This window comes from Cyclopterus lumpus, chromosome 5 (assembly GCF_009769545.1).
Source record: "Cyclopterus lumpus isolate fCycLum1 chromosome 5, fCycLum1.pri, whole genome shotgun sequence".
Classification (NCBI taxonomy): domain Eukaryota; kingdom Metazoa; phylum Chordata; class Actinopteri; order Perciformes; family Cyclopteridae; genus Cyclopterus; species Cyclopterus lumpus.
This window is the reverse complement of record NC_046970.1, coordinates 23,950,966-23,975,620: the sequence shown is the minus strand read 5'-3', so window position 1 is coordinate 23,975,620 and position 24,655 is coordinate 23,950,966. Positions and strand designations below refer to the sequence as shown.

The window sequence follows — 24,655 nt, the reverse complement described above, 5'->3', positions numbered from 1 at the left end:
TCCAGACTGCTCATTTATAGCCTGAGCTGGTTTGCAATGCCGGTCCATAATTGGGCTTGAACAAGCAATAATATACACAACACAAAACAGACAATGATAGAATAACAAAGTATCTTCTTTATTATTATTATTAATACGAAAGTTATATAAGTGTTAGTGTTATCCAAAAATATCACTTTATTGCTCCAGTCCACTAAACTCCAGCAGAAGCAATGTACATGAAACCTTGATTTACTCCGTCACTTCCACAATTCTTTTTATCCATACCATTTATTTTACAACATGTATAGCATACATGTATACAACTCATATTTATAGAGTAGGTTTATATTTTCTTCCTGTAATATTCATATTTCTTAAACCCATTATCACAATTTTTTGTTGTTGTTGAGTTAAAACATGTATATAAGTATCCTTTCACCGTAAAGTAATCAAATTAATTTACGCACCATGAGTGTGCCTTCAAGTTATTGACAAATGCACAACAATTACAGACATGCAAAATAGTGCAAACATTTTTATAAATCTACCAATAAACTAACATAAAATATAAAAAAACACTAATGTACGCTAATTGCAAAGTGAGTTCACTGTAATAGATAGATGGATACTTTATTAATCTCACAAGGGGAAATGTTTTTGCCTTCATACCTACAGGTACAGCAATATTAATTATAAAAAAATGCACAATATATAAAAAAAATAGAATCGAACAATATTAAATCAACTAACAAAACAATGTTATAAATATACAGTATATATGTATTTGTAAACAGATTGTGACTGATTGTGAACTCTCCAAAACAAGTGCAATTATATATAGCTTAGTGTATATACTTTTTATTTTATTACTTACTTACATAAACGCTGCTATATCTAAAATCATTCGCATTAAACCACTTCCGCCTCTAAGGGGCGCTGTCGCTCTGCCGTCAGTGAAACGTGGCCCTCAGTCTCGCGTCATCACGTCTGTTATCGCGATGTTTGCGCCGACATTTCGTGCAGCAGCAGCAGCGGCAGCCACCAACACAGCGAGAGGAGAAGAAAAGAGCCCTGTTCATGAGTTAAACCTCAGTGTGTTTGTTGACAAATTTCTCGGTAAGAATCCAGCAGCGGCAGCCCGCTCAGTGACACACTCGCACCGGGAGCCGAGCGCGAGGGGAGCCGCTAAAAAGCGTGCACCCCGCTCGCTGCTCTGCTCCGACACACGCACACAAAGCAAGGCTCCAAGCCAGCTAGGCGGCTAACGAAGCGTTAGCTTAGCTAAACTAGTTACATTCGGTTTTTCAGTTAGTCAGCTGTAACTGTTATAACGAGGGTTCATGGCGGTTATGTATTATAATGACTGCTTTAAAAAGAAGACATGTTACGCCAGCTCTGAACCCTTTATTTATTTTGTCGGGTTTTCACCACTGACTGTGTATAAGAAGGGTTTTCGCTGCAGTTCACAGGCCACGCCCCCGGGCGATGACGTAACTGAGCAGGCTCGAGATGACTGACGGTTGTCGTGGAAACGTCAAGGTTTTCCGATTGTGTCGCAATTTTGCGACACTTACCAGCTGACCACAGAACCAGTACACATGGCTAACGGTTGGAAAAAAACAATGACACAAAGTGATGGATTTTTAGGTATAATGCAGTTGAAAGGCGTTTTATTTTCAGATGAATTGACTGTCGATATGGAACTCTCTTTTTGTGTTTTTTGAGTCAGGTCCTGGTTAAAGCCATAAGCTGAAATGCATCGGTGTGTGTATATATATCGCACTACAAGAATCTTTATTCCCAAATATATCGGTAAAGGCTTTTTAAAAAAAATCCTCTATCTGTCGGTTTATTGTGCTGTGTGTTACGGTTTGTTGCATAATCAGACGTATTTCAGTTTCTTCCTGTGTGTCAGTTGTTTCTGTTTTTGTCCCTGTGCAGGTCAGTGGATTTCTGTACAAGCAGAACCTGAGATTTGATCAGTAACGTGTGAGACAGATGGATGGATATGTTCTGCAGTTCACATGCTGTAGTTATAAGGTGTAATAAGAGGCTGTGTGTGCTCCTAGGTTTTTTTTTCTTCCATCAAGACAGATTCTTTGTCGGTTGAGAGTTGAGCTCCAAGTTGGCTGACGTGTGAAGATTCCCTCATCCTTGTTCTAAAAAAGAAATGTGTTTGAGTCAAGTCCATGGATGTCGTTCCACTCTTCTCGTCCAATCCCATTCTTTTTGCTGTGTTTGGAGGTTGACGACAACATGTGGACAGTGATGTATTCCAGCTTTTAATCAAGGCAGTGTTTTGCTCTTTAATCATGAATTTGCTGTATTGATTATTCTGGTTTTTTGGCTGTTTTTGAAGGTGGTTATTTTCTGTATCCTATCAGCTCTATTTTGTTTCTTGGCTTATTTGAGTGCAAACTTCTGCCTCAGTCGAACCTTTTCACCTCTCTCTGGATACTCTGGTTGCTTCTGACACTATTAGCTGTGGTCGTTTCCTCTCCTGCTGTGTTTTATCTTCTTTCTGCTGTTGATGTTTCTCTCAAGGCTGTCTGCAGGTTGACAACCCAGAAGTAACATCACAAGTGAATGTCCAGGTTGGAAATTCATAAAAAGTTAATCTTAAAGAAAGAAGCATTAGGAGAACTGACCGTCAACATCATTGGTGTTTGGCATCCTCGTGTGGTGGGCTGCAGGTAGCTGCCTCACACCCAAGTCTACCAAGAAATGTCAGAGTTCAGTGAGATCTCCATTTAGAAATATGATGCCCGACAGTCCTGGATCAGGGTTAGTTAGAGGAAAGAGCCTGAAGATGTGTCTGAAGATCCAGAGGTTTGTGGAAGCAGCGAGCGGTGCTCCATTGGCTATTTCTCCGTTTGGACAACATGGTTTATCAGTGTTGCTCTGCACCTTACTTCTGTTTGCTTTCTCTTCTGATCAGCTGCTGTCTTTGGTGCTGTGCTGTCAATCAGTTGCTGATGTTGCTCTGGATTACATAATGCTAATGTCGCTCTGGTTGATATAATGCTAATGTTGCTCTGGTTTACATGCACCCGACATTGCTTTTGTTAAAATGTTGGTGACATTGCTCTCATTGCTCTGGTTGGTACGTTACTGCTGTTGCTCATGATGTTTTTTTTGTCAATGTATAACAGATTTGCAGGTTGACATGTTGCTTGTGTGACGTTCTAAAACCAGTTGCTGAAGTTCTGCCGGCTGATTTGTTGCTGTTTGAGGATTCAGGAAGCAGAAGGTTCAGTACTGCTCACCTGTTTGTTGCTGGTTACCTGGGTTGTTACTTGGTTGCAGTTCAGCATGTCCAGTCTTAAGTTGACTATTTGTTCTGATGACCAATTGAGTGTAGTTTGATATTTGGGGTTTGCTGCCAGGCTTTAGTCATGATGGATCTTGGTTTTGGACAGGTGTGTCTTTTGGTAGGAAATCTGCTGCACTAATTTCGGAAGAGTTTTTTCTGCCGATTAGTTTTATGTCTTTTAGGGCTGTTGAGATTCTTGAGTGTGGTAGTTTTTATCAGTGTCGTGTTGAGCGTAAAGACAACCTTTTAGGAGTAAGGCTGCAATCCTACACCATACAATGCTTCGTTAAAACTGAGTGAGTCAGTTATTCACACCTTCCAACTGCTGAAAAACGCCAACACTTCAAGTATATTCTGTAAAAAGTTGAATTCCAACAAACTGTTTTGAAAGGAATGTTTTTTTATCTGACCTTTTCACCAGGTTTCAGCATCCTGCAGAAATCCTGTCTATTAAACAGTGAAACTATACACACAGCCTAGTTGCATTGGTGAGTTGCAAGTTGCATGAGATTCATGAAGGTTAACTCTTGTACTGCATTTGTCCTGTATTTGTACTGCATGGTAGACAACAGTAAGGGTTACGTAAGAGCCAAAGAGACATGTATTAAATAAGTTGCATCCTTTTTGTGTCAGACTGGCATTGAACTGAACAGCTTTGCTGAAACACATGTAACATCTTTCCGGTACGACCCAAATAGCTTTGTATGTCTACTATTTGCACACAAGGAAATAAAAATTCTGGAGCACGAATCTTTCCCACAAAGTTTTGATAACACGTTCGTTCGCTAGTTGTCGTCCTTAAGCTGTAGCCGGTTGTAGGGCGGTAAGCCGGGTTAATAAAGCTCCATTTGCAATGATTGACTGTATGGCGCGACATTGTTAAACTGAAGTCTGGTATACATGTACACTTCAAACATTAAATTACAGCGGCATTGCCTGAATGTCTCAATTGGATGAACAAGCTGCGTGCATGCAGTAGTTTTTGTTTATTTTTTATTGACAATTACCAGTATGAGTGCCTTAACTGTTAGTTAGAAATATGGCCAATGAGCCACTTTTTAAATGTTTTTCAAAATAATTGAATTTTTATTTTCTCTGCCTTTTTTTCCATTTCCCATGTTGTACCAAAAACATGAAAACCTAGGTACATACCGAACCAGGAATGTTTAACCGTTACACCCCTAATATGTAGACGTGTGTTAGAGTTTGGAGATATTGGGGACAACTGGATTTGTACAGTCTCACCTGCTCATAACATATTTCCTGCTAGATTTGGGCAATCAAAGGCGGTACAGGATAGTTTGAAGCTTCTGACGTTCAAATTATTGTTATTAATAACATAAAAGCAAAAAAACATTGGCTGCAATATTCCACTTCCTTCTCACACACTCGATGAGACGCACATAGTGCTCAGTCCTACTCTTCTGAAAGTCAAACTTTATAAAAACAAATATAGCTAGATGTAATCATTTCCAGAATTTGCAAATTTCTGCATTTAGCCTTTTAAAAAAAGTAACTTTCCTGCACGCACCTGTATTAACAGGGCGGTCTAGCAGCAATTTAACAGCGCCATACATTATATTTATTTAACCACATCAAGAGACAACCACATGTTCCCCATTTCTTTAGTGATAATGTCTTGCATCATGTCAACAGGCGTTCAAGCTTCATTCGAAAGCCTCAAAGTTAAACAAAGACATTCGCTACAGCCCTAGTATTTACAATTACATACAGCATCACGGTATGCTAGCAACATTTATGATATGTGGTTTTGCATTAGTGACTATTTGTTTGTTATCTTGGACACGTGAGTACCACTATAGTGGGCAACCAATATTGTGTTAAACAATTATCTCGTCATATAGCCCAAGCCTGATGTATTTCTATGTATTCATTATTTCTATGTATTTCTCTCGCAAAGGTTTAACAGATTAATGAACAGTGTGGCCATGTTAATGCTTAAGATTGCTTCTGTTGGGGTTTAACAAAAGGTTTGACTTGCAGCATAATCTCTTATGATCTGAAACAAGTGCATCAAATGTACTAAAGGCTGCAGATGGATGGAGACAGTTTCAGTTAGGCTCTGTTGATAGTTTCCTGCTCATTTTTCACCCCCAAATCCCATTGAAATACCACTGGTTTCCAAATGTCGGGACCCAAAAATGGGTCCATAAAATGTAACCAAGCTTTTAGTGGCCTTTGAAGTCAGATCTGAGTTCCCCGAGGAAACATCTGGAAACCACTGGTCTCCCTTTTGTTTGCTCTTCATCTGACGGTAGTGTTGCTTTTTCCCCAGGTTGTAGGGCTGTTGTTTAGCAGTCAGTATGGCAGTAGTCATCAGGCTGCAGGGTCTGCCCATAGTGGCCGGCACCATGGACATCAGACACTTCTTCTCTGGCCTAACCATCCCTGACGGGGGAGTGCACATCGTGGGGGGTGAGCATGGCGAAGCTTTCATTGTCTTCGCCACTGACGAAGACGCTCGGCTGGGGATGATGCGTACAGGCGGGTCCATCAAGGGCTCCAAAGTCTCGCTGTTGCTTAGCAGCAAGACAGAGATGCAGAACATGATTGAACTCAGCCGCCGTAGGTTTGAGGCTGGGGCGGGCGCTGTGGAGACGGCTACTCCTGCAGCAGGAAATGTTAATCGACAAGCAGGAAATGCCCCCATACCCACAGTGCAGCAAGGGGGAGGAGGGAGAAGCAGTGGCCATGGAAACCATGGAAACCAAGGTTTTGTTAATACCCCAGTCTCAGTGACGGCAGCAAGCTCATCTCAGGAGCCAAGCAACAAGGCAGTGGTCAGTGTCATGCCCAGCTTCCCCAACAGTTACAGCTCCGCCCCCACAATCACCGCAGCTCTCGCATCACTCAATGCAGGCCCCCCACCCATCCCTCCACTTCCCAGCATGCCTTCCATGCCTCCAATGCCCACGCTGCCCACCATACCAGTTCCTCTCCCAGTGTCCTCCCTTCCCCCCGTACCTACAGTCTCCCCCATGTCCCAAGGACTTTCAGTGTCTCATATGTCCCACCTCTCCCACATGTCCTCCATGCCTCCCTTCAACCCCTCCCTCCCTCCCCCAGGAGGAATGGGTTCAGGCCTCCCTCTTGGAACCCCCAACCCCATGCTTTTCAACCCTCTCTCCCCTCTTGCCTCTCTGGGCCTCCAGGCTCACATGAAGGCCGCTGCTGCTGCAGCGGCCGGAGCTGGAATGGCCCATCCTGATGAGTTGTTCGTTCTCCTGCAGAACCTCCCTTTCTCCTGCTCAGAAATGGAGGTCAGGGAGTTTTTTCGGGGTCTGGGGGTGGAAGGGGCTCGCTTGCTGAGGGACGGGCAGGGTCGGCCAACTGGCAGGGCTATGGTCAAGTTCTTCTCGCCCCAAGACAGCTTTGAAGCTGTGAAGAGGGGAGGTGGCATGATGGGCCAAAGGTTCATTGAGATCACGCCAGGCTCTGAGCGACAGTGGGCCAGCCTCAATGACGGCATGATAAGTCATGCTCCTCACAATAGCGGCAAAACAAATAACATCAACGAATCACAGGATCAGCATCATCGCCGTGGTAATGCTATGGCAGGAGGCCGAGAACAGCGAGGAAGGTCACGATCTCCACACCGGCAGGAATTCTGTGTCTACCTGAAGGGCCTGCCCTATGAAGCTGACAAGAAACAGATAAAGGAGTTCTTTACTAATCTGTCTATCATGGAGGACAGCGTCTACATTGCATATGGGCCTAATGGACGAGCCACGGGAGAGGGATTCCTCGAGTTCAGAGCAGAACAAGACTACAAGACTGCTTTGAGTGCTCACATGCAGTATATGGGCACCCGCTTCATCCAGGTCCACCCAATCAGCCGCAAGGGAATGCTTGAAAAAATAGACACCATTCGCAAACGTGAATCGTCACAGGGTGATGGCAAGAACCAGGATGGCTTGAAAGTTCCCAGGAACTGTGCCCATATTACTAACATCCCTTACAATGTCTCCAAGAAGGATGTCCGTGCCTTTCTGGAGGGTGTGGGGCTTTATGAGGACACCCTTAAGGTTTTGACAGATGTCCATGGTAACGGTTTAGGGCAAGCTATCTTTCAGCTGCGGACTGAGGAAGACGCCCGCAAGGCTGAAAGACTTCACCGCCAAAAACTCAATGGCCGCGATGCCTTCGTCCACCTGGTGACATTTGATCAGATGAAGGAAATTGAGAGAAATCCTCCTCCTCAGAACAAGAGGGGCCAACGCAACCAGAACCAGCAGAACCTAAATCAGAACCAGCACCAGCAATCCCAGCCCAGTCCCCAGCAACCGCAGATCAACCCATTTGCGGGGATTAGTGGAGAGGAATTTAACTTTCTCCGAAACACCATGGGAAACCTCAATAATGCCCCCTTTGTGACTCCATTCTCAGCCCCAGGGAATGGGCTCGCAGGCCCTCCTCCTCTCCCTCCTCTGGCAGCAGGGCTGGGTGAAGTGAATCTGGGCTTGGCTCCCCCACTAGTTGCCGGTCTTCCTGGAGCTCCAATCCTGGAGCCACCGGGCTTTCGACCCGGAGCAGCAGGAGGTGCTCCTTTCAGCCAGGATGGGCTGAGAGGGTTGGTGCCCTTTGACAATGCAAACAGAAAAGGAAACGGAGGAGGACAGACCAGAGGCGGAGGGGCGAACAACAACCAAGGCCGTCCTGGGGGAGGAGCTACTGGTGGTCAGCAGGTGTTCACTCCAGGAACCGAAGGACTCCGTAACCAGCCAGCCCCAGGAGGATCTAACAATCCCAACAGTCAACGTGGTGCTCCTGGCCCGACCATTGTAAAGCTTCAGAACATGCCGTTCACTGTCACCGTGGACGAGATCATGGACTTCTTCTATGGCTACCAGGTGCTGCCAGGCTCCGCCTGCCTGCAGTTCAGTGAGAAAGGCCTTCCAACAGGCGAGGCCATGGTGGCGTTCCAAATCCACGAGGAGGCCGCTGCCGCTGTTATGGACCTCAATGACCGACCTATTGGAGCACGCAAAGTCAAGATAAGCCTGGGTTAAAGCCTGACTAAAACAGACGATGCAACATGTTTTACCTACCTGGATCAACTCTCCAGGTGAAACAAAACCAACATGAATATTGCAGGATTCTGGACTCTAACTCAACTACAGCTCAGTTTAGACATGGCCCTGCCGGTGTCAATCACTGAAGCTCCTATCCCTGTGTGTGGATAATGACAGCTAAGACCCCCCTCCCCCAGCGAGTCGCCAAGTTGGAAGACTGATCCAGACTTTGCTCTTTTCTGCAGCTCGTCTTCTGACTCTTGTAGCACAACTGATGAACGATGATGATGTTGGCAGGATTTTGGTCCTTTCTTACCTTGGTCCTAATGCAGTCATGTCCAGAGTCGACACACTGAACATATTCACCTGTTCTGTTGTTACGGTAACATGATCATAATGAGGTTGACAAACATTGTTTGTTGCTGTATGCGCTTAAATGTGCCGCCGTGGTTCAAAATGTAAATGCTCTTTTTCTATGGTAATATCTTAACATGTTTGTTGCTGTTGTAAAAATGGTGATGAAAAGCCACAGTATGAGGCTATGATGGAATGTGTATGCTCTGTTGATATGGTCAAATGTGTTGCCATGGTAATAGCTTCACAACGCTCTGTTGCTACGTTAAAATCTTCACACACTCTGTTGCTATGGTAAATTCTTCACATGCTCTGTTGCTATGGTAAACCATGCTGTAGATGAAAAGCTTTACTACCACAGTGTGTGGTTCTCTGTTGCTATGCTAAAATCTTCACATGCTCTGTTGCTATGGTAAACCATGCTGTAGATGAAACACTTTCTCTGTTGCCATGATAAAATCTTCACATGCTCTGTTGCTATCGTAAAATTAGGATTAAATGCTATGTTGCCACGGTCAAATGTTGCTCTTGATTTGGTACAAAAAGTATACCAACATAAATTCTGTTGCTTTGGTGAAATGTTGACACAATTCTGACTTGCGACACTGCTCTGTTGTTCTATAGAAGATGTGGGACAGATTGCTGACATGTTTTGTAAATAAGTACTTTTGGCCGCTGAATCTTTTTCCTCTGTCCCGTTTTTCTGATGTTGCTGTGTTTTGAACAATGACACCTTCTCACCCTCCCCTCCTGCAGCACACGCTCAATGGGCGTTTGGACTGTTGAGTGCTGAGATGAACTCTGTAGAGATTGTTTTTAGTTTGGTAGCTTTTTGTTTGTATGTTTTGGATGCTTCCACCGTAAAGCTAATTTTTGTTTCTATTGTCAGAGTGAACAAAGTTGTATGATCGTATATAACCATACATGATGTGGAGTCTCCTTTTGCTTTGGCTAATAAAAGGACATTCCTGATACACTCCTGCAATCAGCTCTTTCTGACTGTCTGCGCTTCACTGTCTGATGGAAACTTAGCTGATGGATTCATTGGAGTTAATCACATTCCTTTATGTTGTAAAACTTCAATGGAAGTCCGGGTTGGTTTTGTTTGTAATACAGAGGACCTTCTCATCGACAGTTTCAATGCTTTATAAAGGTACTTAAAACTACTCTTCAATATTCAGCATGCTACAGCTGAGAGCTGCTGGGTTGCTAATTTGTTTAGTTTTTTAGATCCCTTGCATTAACGGTAGAATTTAGTTTTGTGAACTACCCGTTTGTATTTCCAAGAAAGCCAAACTTAAATCTATATCAGAGTATTTTGCCCCCACTTGCGTTGTGGTTACATTGTAGAAATGTGAATCGAAGGCCTTACCTTGGAAATTATGCAGAAATACTGCAAGTCAGCGCAAAACTACTTTGCTGTCACCTTAAGGGAGTTCTGTTTTGATCAAATGAATCATCTAATTGCCTCAAAGTGCCCACATAAGTGAATAAGGCTCATATTAAAAGGGAAACCTTTAGCTAAATTATTACATTGTTATTTCAACATTAATGCCTACATTTTATTAGCCAACGCAGTAGCTCTCAGCTTCTGTGATGTGCTGCAGATTTAGAATAAAGCCTCAGTTATTTAAGTTTAGACCACACATGCCGTCTTTTATAGGACTTCTGTAGGACTGAACCTAACAACAAGCAGGAAGCATCAGTTGAAGTAGTGGTTAACCTTAAACCGGGTACAATGATAACACTGTTCGACTACTTGTGCATGCAGTCTTGCTGTGTGTGTGTGTGTGTGTGTGTGTGTGTGTGTATGTGTGAAATAAATGAATAAACAGGCTTTAATAAAGTAAACTGAAATCATGTCTAGACAAAGGGTTGTTGGTAAAGCTCATGTGTTGTGGAACTGGGGTGCGGAGGCTATGCATTGGAATCAAAAAGATCCTGACGATTTGGCTTGTGGATGGAGGACGTAAGTCTAAACTGTGTCTGTGTCGGTGGGTTTGGTACAGATGTACTGAGCTATGAAGCATTCAATTGCCCCTCTCCGACTGTTCAATAGACAAACAGAAGGCTGCACTTACAGGTGAGTAACGAATGCAAAGATGCTCCATTTAAAACACGAGGAATGACTGATACACTATTGTCATAGATGGATAGATGATTGTATTTTGCATCGAAATGTATTGCCACAGTCTACAATTTTAGATTCACATTGAATGACCAAAGGGGATAAATCTTAAATGATTAATATGATTTAATAGATGGTATCATTAGGTGCTAGGTGGGGTGCTCTAGGTTTGGATAGTAAATGGTGGCTTGTAAACTAGTGTTTAGATAGATGGTGGTCTACTGATGGTAAATGGTTGCCTCCTGATAACGTTTAGATAATAGACGATTGCCTGTCGGTAGTGGCCTGTAGATGGTGGCCTGGAGGGGGTAGATGGTAGCATTTAGATGGTGTGTGTGTGTATAGTGGCCTGTAGGATGTAGGGGGTCACATGTAGAAGGTAGCGTTTAGATGGTAGGTAGTGGCCTGAAGGGGGTAGATGGTAATGTTTAGATGCTATATAGTGGCCTGTAGAGGATAGGTGGTGGCATGTAGATGGTGGCCTGTAGGGGATAGGTGGTAGCGTTTATATGCTATATAGTGGCCTGTAGAGGATAGGTGGTGGCATGTAGATGGTGGCCTGTAGAGGATAGGTGGTGGCATGTAGATGGTGGCCTGTAGGGGATAGGTGGTAGCGTTTAGATGGTATATAGTGGCCTGTAGAGGATAGGTGGTGGCATGTAGATGGTGGCCTGTAGGGGATAGGTGGTAGCGTTTAGATGGTATATAGTGGCCTGTCGAGGATAGGTGGTGGCTTGTAGAGGGTAGTGTTTAGATGGTAGGTAGTGGCCTGTAGAGGTGGCCTGTAGGGCTAGTTGGTGGCCTGTAGATGGTGGCCTGTAGATGGTAGATGGTGGCCTGTCGGTGGTGGCCTTTAGATGGTAGCATTTACGTGATAAATGGTAGCCTGTAGGGGCTTGGTGGTGGACTGTAGATGGTAGCGTTTGGATGATAAATGGTAGCCTGTAGGGGCTTGGTGGTGGACTGTAGATGCTAGCGTTTAGATGATAAATGGTAGCCTGTAGGGGCTTGGTGGTGGACTGTAGATGCTAGCGTTTAGATGATAAATGGTGGCCTGTAGGGCTTGGTGGTGGACTGTAGATGGTAGCGTTTAGATGATAAATGGTGACCTGTCGGGGTAGATAGTAGCCTGTAGGGCTAGGTGGTGAGCTAGTGGGTAGTATATGGTGATCTGTAGATTGAGGGTGGCATCAAAGGCCAATTTGTAATGTTCTTATTGGTAATAGACCTTTTGAAACTGTTCTTCTCACCATAGTTTTCGTGCAGGTCCTGGTTTGAGCACTCGCTCAGTCCAGACCTGTAGTTTGGCTAATGAACTACATTCTAATTCCAGTATCACAAACGGTATCTTGTGTGTCAGCTGGTTTCAGCTCTTCATTTAAGCTGTGGGATGTTACGAGCAGTTTTTTCCAGGGATGTGACTCATTAGCGGATGAGAAACATATGATAACGTGTGGATGTGATTTACAGGGTTTAACGGAACATTATGGTTCTGTACATGATGCCCTTTCTTTTTCTCAGGACTGTCTGTTGTGTTGTGTCGGTCTTTTCTGTTCTGTTTCTCATCAGTGAGGTGACGCTCTGCTGCCTTTTCTGACTCCATGGTGGTTCTACTGCAAAGGATGATTAAAGTGAAACTGTATTGTTCTCTGTGAGGAGGTTGGATCAGGCTGTTTTTTTCATTATACTTTTGAAAGGTTTCTTTATTGTCTTTGACCATCTCGGTGCAGTTTATTATCAGACACGGAGTTCTTCAGCAACAGTACTTCCGGCTTGAGTATCTGCCCTTCAACATAAAAGCACATCAAGTTACATTTTAACCAGTCATGACATTTGTGTGAAATGTCATTGCTGACCTTGAAAACAGTAGTTTGACAAAAAAACTAATCCTGACTAAGACCACTTAATAACATTTTCAGGATATTTTAAATACAGGTCATAGTCTTTATCAGAAGAGGTTGTTGTCAAAATGTTCAATAGTGTGTCAGTTTGGACAAAAGATTGAAAACTAGAATCTAGGACTAATTCGTATTGTTGCATTAAAGTTTTATCTATTAAGCAAAGCGTATTATTTAACTGGATTATATTATTTAGCCTTAAATACCCCTTTGACTATTGGACAGTTTTACAAGATATCAATGAAGGACAGAAGGGACTATTGGCTTAAATAAAGGCATTTTAAATAGCAGCCTGTCTGATCCTACTTACTTTGGACCATTCATTTTCTTTATGTTGTGCTATTCTTTTTGTGTTACTGGCTCCATGGAAGAAGAGCAGGGATTTCTGTCCCAAATTCCCCTCCTTTCAAGGTGCAAGGAGGGGAACTACAACAATGAAGTTGTTTATAGTACACGTGTTGCTGGAGTAACCTCTTTCTTATTGGATGTGTGGCAACTTGCGACTGATTCCAGAAGTTAATGAAATAACGTGCAGCCTGTATTGTGTGTTGACCGTCAAAAAGAGCAAAGCCAATCCTGCTGTGTGGAAAGATTTTACATCATTTGTTGTGCTGCCGCTTTTATTTTGAAGGAGTTTGGTCGGAAGTAACTCTTGTTGTCCTTGTGCTAGCGAGTAACGGGTTGAACTAAGAGGGCGTGACTGACACTCCCTCTATCCAATCGGGACGTGGCTTTGTAGCTGCCTATCCAATCAGAGCACGGCATGTCTGGGTGCCGCTCCCTGCTCGCTTAACCCGCTGAAACGGAAGCAAACGACACTTTTCCTCTGCCGCAGTTACAGCGCAAATACAGACTCCAGCCGAGGTGACTCATTTGTAAAAAGTCTCACGGAGTGTTCAGGTAACAGTTTGTGTTCTCTCAGGTGTGTTTTATTCTGACTGTAAAGGCCTCGTTTCTTGTTCCGGAGTAACGTCAGTTTGTCCGCCGCTCCGGTGTGTTTGTTTCTGGTCTGGAGAAGATCAAATTGAGCGGCGCTGACAACGTTTATATTGACAAAAGGCCGTGCGCGCGCGTGTGTGCGTGTATGTGTGAAAGGGACAATGTGTGCTGGGTTAACTGTCTTACTGGTTTTACAGCCTCAGGTAATCGCCACCTCCGTTCAGTGTCTTACTCGTGTTGCCTTCAGGTGCTGCTCGCTCAGCTCGTGTTGCCTTCAGGTGCTGCTCGCTCGGCTCGTTTTGCCTTCAGGTGCTGCTCGCTCGGCTCGTGTTGCCTTCAGGTGCTGCTCGCTTGGCTCGTGTTGCCTTCAGGTGCTGCTCGCTCGGTTCATCGAGTTTAAAAAGAAACGTTTATTTTTTGTTCAGTAAATAAATAGTTTAGGGTTTCTTGTAGGGTGTCAGCAGAAGTTTGGGTTAATGTACGTCATTTACTTTAGTATAAGTAACAATACCAGGCTACCAGAATACTCCATATCAAGTAACACTAAGTTTGTAATGCATTCTGATTTATTTTTCCCCTCAGTATAAAAATATTGGCAACACAATGCACTTCAAAATGTGCTCACTGCTCTGATTTAAGAAAATAACAATACCCCTTTGTACTTTTACTAAACTGATATTATATTTGAAACATCTTGCTCAAGGACATATTCTCTTATTTGATCAATATATTGACAAAGTGTATCAATTGTGATTGACAAACGACTTCACAGAGTTAATTAACTATCGGATCAAAAACTATTTCCTGCTTTTCTCTATTTTTGTATAATTGTAAACTGAATATTATTGTGTTTTGGACTGTTGGTCGGACCAAACAAGATATTTTGAAGATGTCACCTTTGGCCGTAGGATATTGTAATGGACATTTAATAACTAATTAGTTATTGGGGCAAAAATATATTTTCAGATAACATTTTTAAAAAGCAGAAATGAAACACAGATCAGGTGTTCCTGATGCAGAAGTAGGTGCTGTAATGATGAAAGGTTATGAATCACCCCCCCCCCCCCCCCCCCCCCAATGGTCAAGGTATTCTATCTTGGAAAACTACAGGAGTAAAGTTGTGCCTGATATCAAACAGATCACAATTTAAAAGCATTATCAAGTAAATGAACTGAAAGTAAAAGCTCTTTATTTATTGTGCTTTTGGATTATAGTACCCTAATGCATAACAAGTATAATGTAAACAGTATATATTTATTATCATGCGCGCAGTTGAAGGACATCTTTGCCTCCTTTGCATGTGCCAAAGATGCCTTTTTGTAGAGCCGCACAGTTATACCTCAATGAAGTGTCGCAGGGAGCTTGTGACGCACCATAAAGCGAGGTGCACTTCATGTAAAAGAACCAGATTTTCTCCCTCTGAGATCTACCTGTCGGCAGCGTTCCTAGCTCACGACAAACCCTTTAAGAGAGTAAATTACATGAATTGTTTTATTGCAGATTAAAGTTTCAAGAATCATAAATTGCTTGGATTCAGTTTTTGAGTCTGTAGTGATGGTCTGTAATTGTAGTTCTTGGTGTATATATGTCTCTTTTTGTTGGTGCAGAGTTGGGCTGCAACTAATGATTATTGTCATTATCACGCATGCTACCTTTTCTCTTAATCTCTTGTTGATTTGTTGTTTGCAAGATGGTGACCTCCGTTGACCTCAGTTGACCTCAGTTTCTCAAAAAGCTCAAGTTGACATCTTCCCGCTGCTCGTTTTATCTCTCAAAAGAGTCCAAAACCTCCCAAAGATGTCCAATGTCCCGTCGCATAACGCAAAGAAAAGCCTGGAACAAAGAAATGTTTACAACATTTTTTTGATGATGTGATTTCTGCTTGACGAGTGACAAACCGATGCATCGAATGTTCCAAATAGCTGCTGGTTAATTTGACTGTTGCACTGAGTCCTGATCCGAAGGTCTCTCTCTGTGCCCCCTGCAGATGGCGGACTGCGTCTCTAAAGTGGAGCTGAGTGTCTCCTGCGCCGACCTGCTGGATAAAGACGTCGGTTCAAAGTCGGATCCTTTGTGCGTGCTGCTGCAGAGCTCGGGGAAGGACAGCTGGACCGAGGTACCGTACGGGACACGTGGCTCTTTTGAATTGGTTTTTATTTTGTATTTGATTTTCCAACTCAAACCCCGCCCTCCTCCCTCTGTTTGTCTGTCCGTCAGCTGGCTCGCACCGAGCGGTTGACAAACTCCTCCAGTCCGTCCTTCAGTCAGCGTCTCAGACTGGATTACCACTTCGAGTCGGTGCAGAACCTGAAGCTGGGCGTCTACGACATCGACAACTCCAGCTCTGACCTCGGCGACGATGACTACCTGGGGGGGGTGGAGCTAACACTGGGACAGGTACACGCCAGACACACTCGCCCCCCATTGACTGGGTGGGAAAAGATGAGCAAACTCCCAGTGTGTCGGCTCCTTCACGCTGGACTGAGGCCTTTCTGATTGTTAAACTTTTTAAATATGCTACTGTATATAATACACTGGTTTGCAGACTCTGACTATGTTGCCCACTAATATTCTGCTATTATTCTGAAATAAAGAAATGTGGGATACTCCTGGTTTTAGGAGCGTTCTCTGGATGGTGGCATGAAGGGATTTTCACACATTTGTCAATATGTAAGGCATCATTGCATCAGTGAAACTGAATAATTCCTGAAACACATTAAAAGATTTTAGGACTCAATAACCGATTTTAGATCATTACGTACGGGTTGCGGCTAACAATCTGTTTAATTATTGATCTGCTGGTCATTTTTTTCAACTGACGAACTCAACTTTTTTTTTTTAATCTATAAAATATCAGAAAACAATAATAAATGTGTTCTATAAACAAGAAGTCCAACGTAAAAAACAAACAAATGAAAGTCATAAAGTCACAGAGGTTGTCTGTGTCACAGCAGAAGAAGAAAACAGAGAGAAACGTGTGTGTGTGTGTGTGTGTGTGTGTAAAAGAAGTGCTACAAAGACGAACCTCCTCTGTGAATTTCAGATAGTTTCCAGTAAAACCTTGACCAGACCTCTGCAGCTGAAGAAAGGCAAACCTGCGGGGAAAGGAAGCATCACTGTACGTAGTGTGTGCGCTAAAAGTGTAACTTTTATATATATTTATATCACAAGACTATCAATATAAATGTCATATATTACACGTGGAGAATCCCAATGAAAACAGATTATTGTGACTATCAAGTGATGTGTGTGTGTGTGTAGATCACAGCAGAGGAGATAAAGGACAACAGAGCCATTCAGTTGGAGTTCGAGGCTAAAAACCTGGACAAGAAGGTAACGCTGCGCCTCATTAACGCTCCATGTTTATGCACCGTCTTCCTACTTCTGTCGCTCTTCATCTTTCTCGTCTTCGTCTTTCCGATGTGTTGAACCGTCTATTCGTACGTCACAACGTTTGTGTGTTTGCGCCTTCCTTAGTTCTCGGTGTTTAGTTAAATCTGACTCTAGTCTTAAGACTATAAAGCGATGTGTGAATCAGTTGCTAGGTAACGTCTGCAGCGCCCTCCAATCAGAAGCGACGTGAACAGGACGTCACTTCATCCTGAACTTTAGTTTAACTTCCAGTTGTAAGGAGGCAACAATATGTATTCTACATGTTTATATACATCTGTATACATGTGTATTTAGATGTATACATGTGTATTTTAAAGCTTAAAACAACCTTAGAATGAGGAAAGTTGCGCTAAAATCAGATTGTCATCCGGTTACTTTAAGTTACTGAATGAGACGGCGGCGTGTTGTCGTTCCTCTGTCCAGGATACGTTTGGAAAGTCTGATCCGTTCCTGGAGTTCTTTAAAAAAGGAGACGATGGAAAGTGGCAGCTGGTCCACAGAACAGAGGTACACACACACACACACACACACACACAGATATGCACACGCATGCAGTCGTTTTTCCAACCTTTGTCTTAGCTATTGTTGCTAATTTTGTCATGATTTCATGCTAATTGAGATTTGAAACCACGTTGACAACACATCCTCACTTTCAAAGTCTAAAACTATAATCTATCTAATTGAGCACACACACACACATAGGATGACGTCATTGTGATGAAGATGATGGTGTTTGTCTGTAGGTGGTGAAGAACAATCTGAGTCCCACCTGGAAGAAGTTCTCCGTTCCCCTGCAGACGTTCTGCTGCAGCGACCTCGACCGACCGCTGAAGGTTCGACCAATCAGAATCCACCTCGATTCAAATCCCCCTTCAGTCACAACAGCCAATCTTCAACGGTTTACGTGAGATCTCCGCCTCCTTCTGCAGGTGGATTGCTCTGATTACGACAGCGATGGAACTCACGATCTGATTGGTTCGTTCACCACGACGGTGTCCGAGCTGCAGAAAGCTGGAAGTTCGCCGGTGAGTTCGCCGACTATAAAACCGTTTGATGTCTTTCTGTTGGCCGACTGCAGGTCGTTAAACTGTCCCGCGTGTTTGACCTCCAGGTGTCCTTTGACTGCATTCACCCCGAGAAACAGAAGAAGAAGAAGAGCTACAAGAACTCTGGAGTCGTCTCTTTGAAGAGCTGCAAGGTAGAGACCGCGTTACCCAGAATCCTCTGCTTTGTGGACCTTCTGTCGTCTGTAACCTGAACGGAGCCGTCTGATTGGCTCTACGAGGCGCATACAGGAAGTTCATGTGCATTGATTTTTTACTTCCCACATTCACCACAGCTCTAATGTACCATCTCAGACGTCTTTTTAATATTTTTACAAAGTAGAGATCACATTCACTAAGAGAAACAGAGAAAACAGGAAGTAGCTGCTTAAAAAGACATTTAGTTTTATCCACTTATGTGTCTTTAAGTAAGCAAGAGCAAAACCACAGGGGAGAAATACTCTGTTACAAGTTCTGCAATAAAGTGTTTACTTCTGGAAAAGTACCAAAAGTATGAGCATCAAAATGTGTTTAAAGTACTAAAAGTAAAATATATTGAAGATATTACTGGATTATATTTACTGAGGCGTCAATGTTTCATCACTTAAGTGTGGCAGCTGGTGAACGTGAAGCTCATTTTAATGACTTTATATATCGCTGGGTTTGCTTAGCCTATAATAATACATCATAATGTGTCTGTTGATTTACAATTGGTAGTAATGATCTACTGTAAATCTGCAAAATGATCATAAATAGAAATATAAAGTAGCATAAAATGGGAATAAGTCAATTACAAGTACTGCAAAACTGCACTTAAGTACATTACTAGTTGAATTATTGGACTTAATTCCATTTATCTTATTTTATGATATACTCACAAGGCCCCCCCCCCCCCCCCCCCCCAACTGTGTGTTTTCAGCTGCTGACTCAGCACTCCTTCCTGGACTATGTGATGGGCGGCTGCCAGATCAACTTCACCGTACGGCGACGTCAATCAACACACACACACACACACACACACACACACACGTTTTAAAGGCTTTATTTTAACACACCAGTTCGCGATTGAAATAAGATTAAAAAAATGGCAAAAAATTGTGATTTGAAATGATTGATCTCTGGATGCTTGTGAATACATTCATCCAGACGTGCCCGTTATTGATCGTAACCTCTTAATTGATCTTTTTAAAAACTCTTTGACTACATCGACGATGTATTTGAATAATTAACTCACGTTTGTAGGTGGGGATCGACTTCACCGGCTCTAATGGAGACCCTCGCTCGCCCAACTCTCTCCACTACATGAGTCCAGACGGGTTGAACCAGTACCTGTCGGCTCTATGGTCTGTGGGTCACGTGGTCCAGGACTACGACACGTTAGTACACACACAACCTACACCCGGATCCTAACCCCCCCCCCCCCCCCTTACACCCTAATCCCTAAACCGCCACACCCTGAACCAGAAACTCTCAATGCTCGTACAGTAAAGTGCTTTTATTGATGTGATTGTTACAGCGCTTGTTTCCTGTTTTCAGTGATAAACTCTTCCCGGCGTTCGGTTTTGGGGCTAAACTGCCTCCAGACTACCAGGTCAGCTCTCCAACGAACCAATCGCAACGCAGCATTCTAGTGTGACCATCATTCATCTTTTTTTTCTTTTTTTAAACCACGCAATGTAAAAATAATTTCCTGATTTTTGTTGTTGTTTATCTCGCAGGCTGCAAACCACGAGTTCGCCCTCAACTTCAACCCCACTAACCCGTACTGCAAAGGTACTCCGTCCCGTATTCTGAATCCTACTGAACTTAAAGTACTCTTTCTGAAGAAAAAGGACTGAAACTGAGATATTATTATATATGACACGAGTATTGAGGCATTTTAATATTGTTTCCAGTCCAGATGGAGCAAGGTTTTTTTATTATTACTTGCGTCTAAAAATAATAGTTTAGCCCAAAGGTTCCCAACCCGGGGGATCGTGAGATGGTTCAGACAGCAACGCTAATCATCTTTTATTGTGAAATTAATGCAGCGGAAAATGTAGCGACTCAAATTTTTACAGCCCGTTTTCTCCGTTTCCATATTTATTTCAGCGGCTCGGCTTGTATGAAATATTTCCATCTCAATTAACCGGCTTCCCGTCGCTCTCTCTCAGGTATCGATGGGATCATCGAGGCCTACAGGATGGTGATGCCTCAGCTGAAGCTCTCTGGACCCACAAACTTCTCTCCCATCATCAACCACGTCGCCTCCATCGCCGCCCAAGGCGCGCAGAGCAACAGCGCCTCTGTGAGGACACACACACACACACACACACACACACACACACACAGTACGAAGCAAAGACACATACACTCACCCATGTCTGTATCTCTTCTGCAGCAATACTTTGTCCTCCTCATCCTCACCGACGGTGAGATCACCGACCTTGATCAGACTCGGGACGCCATTGTCCGGGCGTCGCGTCTGCCACTGTCAATCATCATTGTGGGGGTGGGGCCGGCGGACTTTAAGGCCATGGAGCTTCTGGATGGAGACGACGGCGTGCTGAGGTCGACGGTGGGGGAGGCCGTCGCCAGGGACATCGTCCAGTTCGTCCCGTACAGGCAGTTCAAAGATGTAAGTGTGTGTGTGTGTGTGTGTGTGTGTGTGTGTGTGTGTGTGTTTGAGACACAATGATCCCCTTCCTAAATGTAACGAGTTCTTCTTGTGACCTGAGCCGGTAGTTTTTCTGTAATCCTGCCAACAAACAAAGGGAACCAAAAACATAACAATCTTAAAGCAAAGCTAAGAATAGACAGAAGATAACGTTTATGAACGTCATATAAGTATTAAAATGTTGCCGTGCAGCGTTGTAAAAACACTAAAAGAGTGCACACACTCCAGTGCAAATATATACGATCTGAAAAAGTGAAGGATTCACAGAGGAGAATGTACAGGATGTATCATCCTGAGGACCTAAACTAGGACCTAACGGCACCTTTTTACATTCCTGTGCCTCTCTCTCTCTCCCCTCTCCCTCTCTCTCTCTCTCTCTCTCTCTCTCTCTCTCTCTCTCTCTCTCTCTCTCTCTCTCTCTCTCTCTCTCTCTCTCTCTCTCTCTCTCTCTCTCTCTACCTCCCTCTCTCTCTCCAGGCTCCACAGGCGTCTCTGGCTCAGTCTGTCCTCGCTGAGGTTCCCAACCAGCTGGTCTCTTATTTCAAGATGAGGGGCCTCGAACCACCTAAACCAGCTCCAGCTCCAGCTCCAGCTCCAGCTGCACCCAAGTCCTAAACCCTGTACCCACAAAGCCCACTTCGCACTCCCTAAACCCACCCTGAAGCTGAAGGCCCACCCTCATCTCATTCCAATATCAGACCACTCGCCAAGTCGACCACCCTTCAGGGGACCAACCTGTTGCTAGAAGTCTCAGCCAATCACAATGCGGCATTTAGCTGTCAGCCAATCAGAATGCCATGGGCAACCCTCCGCAGGTTATTTTTTTTTTTTTTTTATAACCACTTTGTTTTCTTATATTTCTCAATGTTTAATGAGTGGGATGATAATAATTTAGTATAGATGATTTATAATTAATTACTTCTGCTGCTTCCACACTAACTATGCAGATCACATGTTAATGCTAACATGTGATTAATAATCACAGAGCCACACGCACAGAACACAGAAAAGAGGTCGGGCATTTTTGGCTCTGCATTCTGGCTCCATCGTCGTTGCCATAGTAACAGAAAAGGTCAATTATCTCCTGAGAGCTGATTTTCCCTGTTTACTTCCTTGCGGTCGTACCACAGCAGCATCTAGTGGACAGTGGAGGAACTGCAGCTACAGGTAACTCACCTTAAACAAGTCCACGTTACACAGGCCATTTCTATTTGTGTGTGTGTGGCTCTGATTAGCTTTATTGATCAGGTATTGTTACTTCGCACTTTGCTCTTGCACTAAATGCTAGAATATTGTATCATTAATAATATTAGATACTCTTTATCCTAGCTTTAATACTGTTGCCTTAACATACAACTTTACGACAGCCTTAAGTAGTAGTCGCTTGTATGAACTTCGCACGCCGTTTCCAGACCGTTCCATCACGACTCTCAGTGGTTTGTTGATGCCGCCATCTTGGCTCCCAACGCAGAACGCATCTCCACCGTCGAGCCGCGTTCAAGAACCTGCGTTTGCTAAAATGGGTTTGACCCCTTAAGAACACCAAACTTCACCTATCAGTATTACACCCAGCTCACCGGCGATTAAGCGACTATCCCGAATCGACCATCTGCACGATGCCGCGTGCACACGCCGAAGGATCGTTCTGACAGCGTACGCTGGCTCAGTTGTCCAGGGATGTGAGCATTTTTAAATCGTCGCCGTGGTAACCCTCCATCCCACATGACCTGAGAGTCCGTCTGAACGTCTGCTCTTATTTCTTTTTCAAAAGACTGACTTCTGAATGCTGGAATGACCTGAACACACACAAGCTTATTGCCAAAACGTGTGAAATCTCATGTGTGCTGCAGCAAAGCCACAGTTTATGTTTCTCTGCTTATTAAAGAGCTCTTCTTCTGCACTTCACAATCACTTATAATTCCCTATAAATCACTTTTATAACCACCGCCGTTGTGTGGATTCTTTATTTTTAAGGGACCATTTAAAAAAAAAAAGTTATATTTCTTTATTTGTTTGATTGTCTTCAGTCTGCCTCTGTGGTGCCATTTGGGTCACAAGTTAACAATAGAAACTTGAGGAAAATAAGTTTACAGCATCTTCTCGGATTAAATTTCTCAAGTTTTGAACATTTTTTAAAATGTTTTGACAACTTAAAAAAGAAAAGTAGATAGGATGAAAGTGTTTATTTGTAAAAATGTTTTCTAGATTCATCTGAAAGTTGAAGGGAATTACTTTGTTGTGACCTCGTATAGCAAAGTAATGTCTTATGAACAATTCATACGTTATTTACTTTTGAACACATTAAATAGATCTGCCGTGTCAACGGATGATTCAACCAAAAGAATTATTAGGTTTTTTTTGTTTGTAGATTATTTTTTAACGTATGTATTTAATTTAATCCTCTTTTCTTTCTTTTTTTCAAACCTGCAAAATTTGAGAATACCATGAAATACACTTGAAGGCTCTAAATAAAGCCAATTAAATGAACCATTACTTTGGTTTGTTTGTTTGTATCCCAAACTGCATCACATTCAGTAGATTGAAGTTTGTCCCTGTCGGGTTGCCATTATTTGTTTTTGTGTATGTTGCCAGTAACTTGTTTTATGTCTGTTTTCTAGTTTAATCATGTATTCACAAATGTGGTTTAGAAGTGTTCGAATGGGAGAAACTTCTGCCAAGAATCTGCAATTTGTCATTTTAAACAGACTGTTTAATGAGGCCAAATGAATATTATCCAAATAAAAATCTGATCTGAGTTCAGCTGAACATGCTGTATTGTCACTGCATCTCTGGCTGCATGGTCACATGGTGCTGTGATGTCATCAAGTAGAGGACAAAAACCAGAGAAGATGCTGCCTTGGCTTTCCTTCACAAAGAACTACGCCTCCCATAATGCTTTGCTCCACAGCGCTGCCTTGCTCACTTACTGAAACTTCTTGTATCCTCTTTACGCTGTTAAACTGATCCACAACATCATGTCTGTATGAATGTACCTGTTAGAATACAACAATAAAAACAACTTTGGGAAAGAAAACAACATATTTTGACTCCTGATTTACATTTTCATAGTTTTTACTATGGTGACTTCTGTTCTTTGGGTCTATGAACTTGGTGAGTATGAAGTTATTGACGATGGCGCTCTTCACATGTTGTTCCTCATCTTTTAAATTATTTTCTCATGTAAAAGTGAAACTCAGCATTGTTTAAAAATACAAAACTGAACTTCAAGTCTCCATTTTGTGTAGTTTGTAGAAATAACTTATGTATTACTACTGCAGTGGTGGAAGTAAACTAAATATATTTAGTAAACTGTTAAGATACGTTATGGGAGCATTTCAGTTTTTTGATATTTCTCCCACTCTCAGGTAAATATTGTATTTTTTACTCGACTACATTTATATACAAACTTCCTTTTACTTTTCAGATTTAGATTTCACAAATCTGATAATTCACCAAACAAAGTAAAGACCAAAAATATTCATCCGGTGACCCTTTTGGTTGAAAACTGGATCCAAGATGGGAAGCATTTTTAATTGACTCTTAACGGCTCTCAACATGTCGCTGGGAGCCGGCGGCTCATCGCTAACGATGCTAACGGTACAAACTACGACAGAGCTAACGGTGTTTACCGTCCGGAGGCTGGACGCCGCGCTTACCGGACGACATCGCCGGTCGGGACGCCGGTCATCAGCTGTAATGAGAGCTGTGGGGAGCAGCGACGTTAGCTAACGTGCACTAAGAGCACGTTAGCTAACGTGCACTAAGAGCGCGTTAGCTAACGTGCACTAAGAGCACCTGCAACTCAGGTAGACATCACTCCGCTGTTTGTTCACATAGATATTAGTGGTTAGCTGAGTATTAACGTTCAGAATATTAAATACAGCTGCTTTAAATGCCTAAAGTAGTTAAAAGTAGT

General features: G+C 43.1%; 2 protein-coding genes across 5 annotated transcripts; both read left to right on the top strand.

Annotated features, from left to right (window-relative positions):
* The first annotated feature begins 974 nt into the window (after positions 1-974).
* cpne1 (copine I) lies at positions 975-23,505 on the top strand. Of its 2 annotated transcripts, none has more exons than XM_034531856.1 (16): positions 975-1,098; positions 15,635-15,763; positions 15,865-16,044; positions 16,691-16,765; positions 16,909-16,980; positions 17,464-17,547; positions 17,784-17,873; positions 17,970-18,065; positions 18,152-18,238; positions 19,003-19,062; positions 19,326-19,459; positions 19,620-19,674; positions 19,802-19,856; positions 20,237-20,370; positions 20,464-20,700; positions 21,217-23,505. In XM_034531856.1, the coding sequence occupies exons 2-16, from the start codon at positions 15,635-15,637 to the stop codon at positions 21,352-21,354; spliced, it is 1,626 nt and encodes a 541-aa protein (XP_034387747.1). In that variant the 5' UTR covers positions 975-1,098; the 3' UTR covers positions 21,355-23,505. The 2 variants fall into 2 exon arrangements, with proteins under 2 accessions (XP_034387747.1, XP_034387746.1); XM_034531855.1 differs by lacking the exon at positions 975-1,098 and adding an exon at positions 13,479-13,608.
* rbm12 (RNA binding motif protein 12) lies at positions 1,269-9,658 on the top strand. Of its 3 annotated transcripts, XM_034531853.1 has the most exons (3): positions 1,269-1,629; positions 3,717-3,783; positions 5,592-9,658. In XM_034531853.1, the coding sequence occupies exon 3, from the start codon at positions 5,620-5,622 to the stop codon at positions 8,323-8,325; it is 2,706 nt and encodes a 901-aa protein (XP_034387744.1). In that variant the 5' UTR covers positions 1,269-1,629; positions 3,717-3,783; positions 5,592-5,619; the 3' UTR covers positions 8,326-9,658. The 3 variants fall into 3 exon arrangements, with proteins under 3 accessions (XP_034387744.1, XP_034387745.1, XP_034387743.1); XM_034531854.1 differs by lacking the exon at positions 3,717-3,783; XM_034531852.1 differs by lacking the exon at positions 1,269-1,629 and having other exon boundaries at positions 1,667-3,783.
* Positions 23,506-24,655: the final 1,150 nt, after the last annotated feature.